The sequence below is a fragment of the Penaeus monodon genome, chromosome 7 (assembly GCF_015228065.2).
Source record: "Penaeus monodon isolate SGIC_2016 chromosome 7, NSTDA_Pmon_1, whole genome shotgun sequence".
NCBI lineage: Eukaryota > Metazoa > Arthropoda > Malacostraca > Decapoda > Penaeidae > Penaeus > Penaeus monodon.
In genome coordinates, this window is record NC_051392.1 from 445503 (window position 1) to 454077 (window position 8575).

Here is an 8575-nt window from a genome sequence, read left to right on the forward strand (position 1 = left end):
AAGAGAGAGAGAGAGAGGAGAGAGAGAGGGAGAGAGGAGGATGAGAGAGAAGAGGAGGAGAGAGGAGGGAGAGAGAGAAGGAGCGGAGAGAGACGAAGAGAGAGAGAGATAGAGAGAAGAAGAGAGAGAGAGAAGAGGAGGAGGAGAGACGAGGAGAGACTAGGGGAGAGACGAGGAGGTGGAGAGAGAGATGAGCGGGAGGATGAGAGAGAGTGAGAGAGAGAGAGATGAGAGAGTAGAGGGAGAGAGAGATGAGGAGAGATGAGAGAGGGGAGAGAGAGAGAGAGAGAGACAGAGACGAGAAGAGAGAGAGAGGAGAGAGAGAGAGAGAGAGAGAGAGCGAGAGAGAGAGGAGAGAAGAGAGAAGAGAGAGAGATGAGAGAAGAGGGAAGAGAGAGAGATGGGGAAGAGAGAGAGGCTGAGGGAGAGATGAGCCGATCTAGATCGAGAGAGAGAGAGAGAGACGGACGAGGAGAGTCATGAGACGGAGATGAGATGAGGAAAAAGAGATGAGGAAAAGAGAGAGAGGGAGAGAGAGGTGAGATGGATGAGGAGAGAGCGAGGAGAGAGATGAGAGAGAGCGGAGAGAGAGAGAGAGAGAGAGAGGCGGGAGAGGGAGAGAGAGAGAGAGATGATAGGGAGAGAGAGAGAGAGAGAGAGAGAGAGAAGGAGAGAGCGATAGATAGAGAGTGAGACAGAGAGCGCGAGAGAGGAGGGAGAGAGAGAGAGAGTAGATGATGGAGGAGAGAGAGAGATGAGACTTGAGAGAGAGAAGAGAGGAGAAGAGAGAGAGAGAGAGATGACGGAGAGAGCGAGAGAGAGAGCAGAGGAGAGACGAGGAGAGAGAGAGAGAGAGAGCGAGAGAGAGGAGAGAGAGAGGAGAGGAGAGGAGAGAGAGAGAAGAGAGAGACTGAGGAGAGAGAGAAGAGAGACGAAGAGATGACGCGACAGAGAGAGAGAGAGAGAGAAATAGAGAGAGATAGAGATGAGAGAGGAGAGAGAGAGAGAGAGAGAGAGAGAGAGAGAGAGGAGAGATGAGAGAGAGAGAGAGGAGAGAGAGAAGAGAGGAGAGTAGAGAGAGAGAGAGAGAGAGAGGAGACGAGAAGAGAGGACGAAGAGAGAGAAGAGATGTATGAGGAGTGTGAGAGAGATTAGGAAAGCGAGAGAGAGGGAGAGAGATGTTGAGAAGAGAGACAGAGAGAGAGAGATTGGCAGCGGATAGAGAGAGAGAGAGAGAGGAGAGAGAGAGATGAGAGAGTAGATGAGAGAGAGAGAGAGAGAGAGAGGGAGAGAGAGAAAGGAGTTGAGAGAGACAGAGAGATGAGAGAAAGAGAGGAAAGAAAGATGAGAAAGAGATGAGAGAGAGACGGAATAAGCAGAGGGGAGAGAGTAGGACGAGAGAGAGGAGAGAGAGATGAGAGAGAGAGAGGAGTGAGAGAAGAGAGGAGAGAGAGAGGAGAGTGGGAGAGAGTGAAGAGAGAGAGAGAGAATGAGGGGGGGGGGAGAATAAGAGGGAGAGTAAGAGAAAGAGAGAGAGAGAGAGATAGACAGATAAATAGAGAGAGTTGGAGAGAGATGGATAGAGATAGATAGATAGATAGATAGATAGATAGATAGATAGATAGATAGAGAGAGATGGAGGATAGAGAGAGATATGGGATGGAGAGAAGAGTGAAAGTGATGAGCGAATGAAAGAGTAAAGAGGAGAGATTGAGATATGATGGTGAGAGAGGAGTGAGAAAGATCTCGGAGAGAGAGGAGGAGGAAGAAGACAGGGGGAGAAATGGGTTGATTTGACGTATGAGGAGGAGTTGGAGAAGAGGTTGCCGACGAGGAATGAGAGAGGTGAGAGAGAGAGAGAGAGAGGAGAGATGGCAGAGAGAGAGAGGAGAGAGAGAGAGCCGAGAGAGAGGAAGAAAGAGAGACGAGAGAGAGAGAGGGGGGGGAGAATAAGAGGGAGAGTAAGAGAAAGAGAGAGAGAGAGAGATAGACAGATAAATAGAGAGAGTTGGAGAGAGATGGATAGAGATAGATAGATAGATAGATAGATAGATAGATAGATAGATAGAGAGAGATGGAGATAGAGAGAGATATGGAGAGAAAGAGATGGAAAGTGAGAGAGATGAAGAGAGAGAGAGAGAGATGAGGTGAGAGAGGAGAAAGGAGATGAGCGGAGAGAGAGAGACGAAGAAAGAGAGAGACGGAGAGAGATGAGACGTTTGAGGAGAGAGAGAGAGAGAGAGAGAGAGAAGAAAGGAGAGAAAAAAGGTTTAAGAATAAGAAAAAGTGATATATAGATTAACTAATAAGTGGAAAAATACAGAAGCCCTCCCTTTAAAACAAAGAAACATACAAACAAACCAAAAACAATGATAGTAATAATAATAGTAATAACTATGATAATGATAACAATAATGAAGAAGACGATAGCGATGATAATGAAAATGATAATGAAATTGATAATACTAATACAATTAATAATGATAAAACAACAACAACAACAACTACAACAACAACAAAAATCATGATCATAATAAAACTAATAACAATCATAATAATAAGAATAATGATACCAATAGCAATAATTAGAATGATAATGAAATCAATAATAATAATAATAATAATAATAATAATAATAATAATAATGATAATAATAATGATGATAATAAATAATAATGACAATAATAATAACAAATAATAACAATAATAATAGTAACAATACCATAACAATAATGACAGTAATAACAATGGCAACAATCGCAAAATAACACGAAAAAAACAACTAAGTATCATGCTGTGACCACGGCGGCTCAGACATGAACCTACCGTTAAAAATGAAAGAATTGAATTGCGACTCTAAAGCAACAGCAAACAGCAACAACAACAACAACAGCAACCCCAGCCCCTTTCCCCGGCCGCGCCGCCTGAAGCCGCGAGGCGATTCGAGCCTTTTCGAAGCGAATCCGAAACAAGAGTCGAGCGATTACACCTTCGGCCTCTAAATTACTTAGCGGAGACTTAAGCACGGTCTCGTAAATTCAGGGCCGGGGAGGGGGAAGGGGGAAGGGGGTGGGGGAGAGGAGGGGTGGGGAGGGGAGAGGGAGGGGGAGGGGAGAGGGGGGAGGGGGAGGGAGAGAGGGCTATTTTGTGGTTTATTTCGGTCTACTGGCGCGGGGGGATGGTAGGGGGGGGATAGGGGAGGGATAGGGGATGAGGGAGGAGTGAGTGAGAGGAAATCCTTTCCTTGTTTCGTATTTGCTTTTGTCTTTTTCGCTCTTTCTCTTTTTTCTTTCTCTTTCTAGATCATTCTTTCTATCGTTTTCTCTTCTTTTTCTCTCTTTCTCTACTATTACCTCCTTCCCTCCCGACTCTCTCCTTCCCATTGCCCCCTCCCCCCCATGAGAGCGCGAGGGCCCTATAGAGTTATTCGTCCTCGTCTCGCAAGCAATAGATTTCTCTCGAACATTCCTTCGCGAGCAAAATGGAGCAGCATCGGCGCTTGAACTTTTATAGTTTCTGAATACAATGCATCTTTCGTATTTTTTTTCTTTCTTTCTTTTTTCTTTTCCGAACGCAATCTCTCTCTCTCGCGAATATCGGTAAACACGGAGACGGCGAGGCGAGGCGGCGCTTCCCTGGCCTCTTTTATTCCGGAAAAGTGAAATTGGAGGAACGGGAATACGCACATGCACGCACACACATGCACGGACTAATATAAACACACACACACGCACAAATATACATATAAACGCATAACAAACACAAAATACACATTCACACGCACGCACTCACACAAAAACACACATCCACCCTTGTACCTATCTATTTATATATCAGAATGGTTATCATTATCCTCAAAGCGACTCTCCAGTGCAAATGTATCTCCCTCCCGGATAGTCAAAAAAAGTTTTAATTATCCCCAAATCAAAGCCCAATGGGCTTTTTTCTTTTCCTATTATCCTAGACCGCTATTGCTTTTTTTCTTTTTTTCATTACAAGCAAAGGGTCCAGGTAAGTGGCTTTAATTCTAGAAAACTAAGAGCGCAAATGAACTCAGTGCTGCCGCTGCCTTTCCATGTCCTGTTGCAGAGGAAATGCTTGCATGTTTGTGCTCCTGAGTTTTTCATATTCATATCCTTCGAAAAGTTGATTGTAACACTAATGTGTGCGTGTATTGTGTATCGATATTCATTTTGTATTTCAATAAAGGCAAATCAATTAACACGCATTTATAATAACGTTTTAATTTTAATGAAAAAAATTACCGTTACCACCAATCTTATTACGAAAATATCAATACCCTCATTATCCTCATAATCAATTCAATTATGGCATCAATTATGATACTAATTTGATAAAAGAACTAGTCATGCTGCAGACTGAGCAGAGTGTCGCCTGGAGTCACACTCACAGGGGCTTCAGAACTACGTTGCCAAGTATAACCTTACACAAAGATAGACTGCACAGTGTCCAAGATACTGCACAAAGAATGAATTTATCTGAAGGCATTGCAATCTGCAACAACTAGTAACACTTCCATACACCGAGGATGTGCTATACAAATGTGAGGGATCTGGTTAAGAGCAGTTCTTTACGTGTGTGCGCAGTCACACTGTTTCACTAAGGACACTTTGCTGCCTAGAGTTGGTGTCACTGGGTTACACTGCAGCGCAGGTTGCATTCTGCACTGTGTCACTGCCAGTGTATGTAGGTCACATTCAATCACAGGATCCTATGCAGGTCACTCTGCTCCTAAGGGCCTGCAACTTGCTTGGAGAAAACACTCTCGCCTCCATACACTTCTAACAAAATTCTGAAATATTTTTGCAAAATGCCAATTTGCTTCTGTAAAGAAGAACAGGATATCACCAAAGCAAGATTTTGCAATTCGAAGAATCTTATTATTAGACGCTGCTTCAAAGGGCGTTTGCGGAAACAACAGGCGAAGAAGTTGCCGGCTTTATATTGAAGAAAATCTGAGAAAAGGTTTTAAACTTTGGACAAATTACATTATCGCCTCTCGCCCGCGCACGCGAGCGCCGGCCGCCAACACGTCGCTCCAGAGAAGCCAAAGCGAGGAAATTGTAAAATGGCAGGACGAACCAACACAACATAACTATCTATGTGCACATACATACATAACACACACACACACACACACACACACACACATATATATATGTGTGTGTGTGTGTGTGTGTGTGTGTGTGTGTGTGTATATATATATATATATATATATATATATATATATATATATATATATATATATATATATAAGGGACGCAGATGATTAACAGCGATGTAAATCTATATTTGCGCGCCAGAAAAAGAAAGCACAAAAAGAAAGAAAAGAAACGGAAAAGGTTTATTTCCTGCTCCAAAAGTGTGCGGCCGATATTCACGCTCTCCTGCAGCCCATGCAGCGCACATTTAGATAAACACGGTGATAAAACGATCTCGAATAAAAAACAACAACAGTAAAAAAACAGAGATTCTCCCCCAAAGCAAACAAAAATGTGCAGTTGATATCTGCATGACGGCCGCTATCGGTGTGTCCTGAATACCGCAGGGCCGCGCGCGCCATGTCGCGCCGCAACGCTCCTGAAAAATGGACCAATTTGGCGGGAAAAGTGACCGTTCGTCGCCGCCTCCGCTCGCTCCCTCTCTCTCCAAGCGCCCTTCTCTCGCAAACCTCTCTTTTTGTAGGTATCCCCTAAAACTCTCTCCTCCCTCTCAAATTCCTACGCTCTCTTAGGCGCCTCTCTTTCTTACTTCGACTTTTAAGATGTTCTTCTCTCTTAATCATATATTTTTTCTCGCTTCGGCCTAAAAACTCCAGAATTCCCCTTTAATGTTTATTTCTTTCTTCAGTTTCAAATGGTCCTAAAACTTTCTTCTTCTTTTCCTCTATCTCTCTTCTTAATATAATTTTCTTACTTGTTATCTTCCATACCTCTACATTTCTCTCGACTAAACTGATTCTAAAATCACCCAAACCTCGCCTTCATTCTGCTATCGTAATTTCCATCTCCCTCTCATAATTCTCCTTTTTCCCTTATCTTCGCCTCTCTCTTCACCCACTCTCCTCTCCTAAACCTCTTTTTTATTTCCCGAAATCCCCTCTCCCCTTAAATCCCTCTCTTCTCTCCCCTCTCCCTCCCCTGCGCGGCACCGCTGGCGGGCGTACGGCCAGCGCCCCTCCTCGCGCCCTCGCACCGCTCGAACAACACGACAACAACAACAGACATTCACGCCACGATGGACGCACAAAAAGCGGGGGGAAATGTGCTCAGAGAGAGATGACTAGATGTTCAAAAGCAAGCAGGGCGGTCGGAGAAAGGGAAATACGCAGCCACGGACGCACAAACACTCACATACATGAATACGAACATGAACGAACATAGAAAGCGGATACTCAGCCTCTAACACACACACACACTCACGGACGTGCAAACACACACACACACACACACACACACACACACACACACACACACACACACACACACACACACACAACACACACACACACACATCGAACTGACCGACAAAGACAATCGAAACGCAACATCACAGCTCCCGCACTGTATGTAACGCGCTTCAGAGGAATAATATGGAGTAAAGGGAATTAAATATTGTGTTGGGCAGCCGATAAAAATGTCGATGGTAAAGCCAATAAGGCCTCAGTACGCATTAGTGCTATGGGACAATGCTAGGGTCTCTCTCTCTCTCTCTCTCTCTCTCTCTCTCTCTCTCTCTCTCTCTCTCTCTCTCTCTCTCTCTCTCTCTCTCTCTCTCTCTCTCTCTCTCTCTGTGTGTGTGTGTGTGTGTGTAATGCACAGTTCCCCTCAATTCCACCAAACACACCCAGTGGTCCGTGGTCTGTATTTTATCTGGCAATACATGAATATCTACTATGATACAGAAAAATCTCTGGCATTTACTATAATTCATTAACAATACATAATAAATCTTTGGGCACATTATAGTGTTTTGTCTCACGTAAACATTACTACTAGAAATCCTTAAAATCGTACAGCTGGAACTGGTGTAACTGGTCACTTTGGCCAATCACGGTCGCCAAGCATCGATGTCAACGCTTATTCTTAAATCAGTCTTTGAAAAAAAAGTCTGTACATAGATGTTAAGTGTCTGTTACATTTATAAATGTAAAGCATATTTAGAAGATAAAAAGGATTCACACCCCCCCTTGTCGGTCATATAATCCTGCTTGGCTTCCTCAGGGAATTTATGAATAGCTAATTATCTAATTAGTTAATGGGTCGTTCACGCTGATGCCTTGTAAGAGGTCCGGCATGTAGTCTTAAGTCTGTGGAGTGATTCCCTTTAAAAGATTTCGAGGTTTGCTCAGGAGAAAATTAGGTCAGATATTTTCTATCAAGCATATTCCAGATCGATACTCATGTGTTTCAATAAATGATGAACTTGACAACATGAAATCTCATGGATCCGTTTCTTTCTGAATCCTGACGATAGAAGTGGACAATTGTTATCACCAATCTCGTTCCTGATTTCCTCTTTAATGTGAATAACTAGGATAATAAGAGGATAAGACTTATTGAGTTTTAAAACCGTAACTGACGAGCTAATAATTTTATTTGTGGTTTGATCTTCTCCGGTATATTTATAATAAAAAGAGGATTTCATAGACTGAATAACGTTTGAAACGTATTGGGAATATTTACTTTGGTCGACAGAAAAAATATAAAGATTCTATACTGTAAAATATATTTACTATATTGTAACGTTTCTTTTATATTTCACACAGGCTTCAAAGACACCATGATTCCCTATTCTTCTCAATGGACGATTTGTGTTGAACAAATATGCGGAAAAAATATACTGAAGTAAACGAACACATTCCAAGCTGATGCATATTTAAAATATTCTTTGCAAATGTGGTATGTACTGAAATATCCATTTTACATTATATTTCCTAACATTTCTCTGCCTGTTTGACCTCTGACCGCTCTTTGTGGCTCATTGTCTCTCCCTCTCCCTCTCCCTCCCTCCCCCCATCTCTCTTTCTATCTCCTCTCTGTTCCTGTCTGTCTCTCTCTCTTCCCCTGTCTCTCTCCCTTACCCCCTCTCTCTCCCTTCCCCCTCTCTCTACTTTCCCCCCTCTCTCTCCCTTCCCCCTCCCTCTACCTTCCTCCCCCTCTCTCCCTCCCCCATCTCTATCACTTTCGCTCTCTCTCTCGTGCGAAATATAGAGATGGATCTTCCGTAACAACCTCGTTAGTGACCCCGAAGATCACCAGACAAGCAACCAGGTTGTTCGGCTCTTAGCACGAGGGCGGCCGCCGTGTCTGCTCACACTCCTCCGAACTCTGGATTTCAGGGGGAGCCAGATGTATGATGTATTTTTTTTGTCTCTTACGAAATGGGCAATAAATGCCGAGCTTTAGAAATTTAAACATATATACCCACATTTCTACTCCAGTGTCCATTATTACAGTTATAACTTTCCTCAATTACAGAAATACAAGAAGTTGAGTAATGGGAACCTTGCAGTGGCGACCGGAGGTCTGGCGGAATTGAAACATCAAAGAAT

At 43.3% G+C, this 8575-nt stretch overlaps 2 protein-coding genes across 3 annotated transcripts in view; one reads left to right on the forward strand and one right to left on the reverse strand.

Moving 5' to 3' along the window:
- The window catches only part of LOC119574931, an 81689-nt gene that overhangs the window by 47726 nt on the left and 25388 nt on the right, over window positions 1-8575 (reverse strand). The window lies entirely within an intron of this gene.
- The window catches only part of LOC119574909 (Down syndrome cell adhesion molecule-like protein Dscam2), a gene marked incomplete at its 3' end in the record, with an annotated part of 7356 nt that continues 6076 nt past the window's right edge, over window positions 7296-8575 (forward strand). The window contains 3 exon segments of the mRNA XM_037922180.1: window positions 7296-7302; window positions 7790-7868; window positions 8264-8374. Coding sequence (XP_037778108.1) covers window positions 7296-7302; window positions 7790-7868; window positions 8264-8374 — 197 coding nt within the window.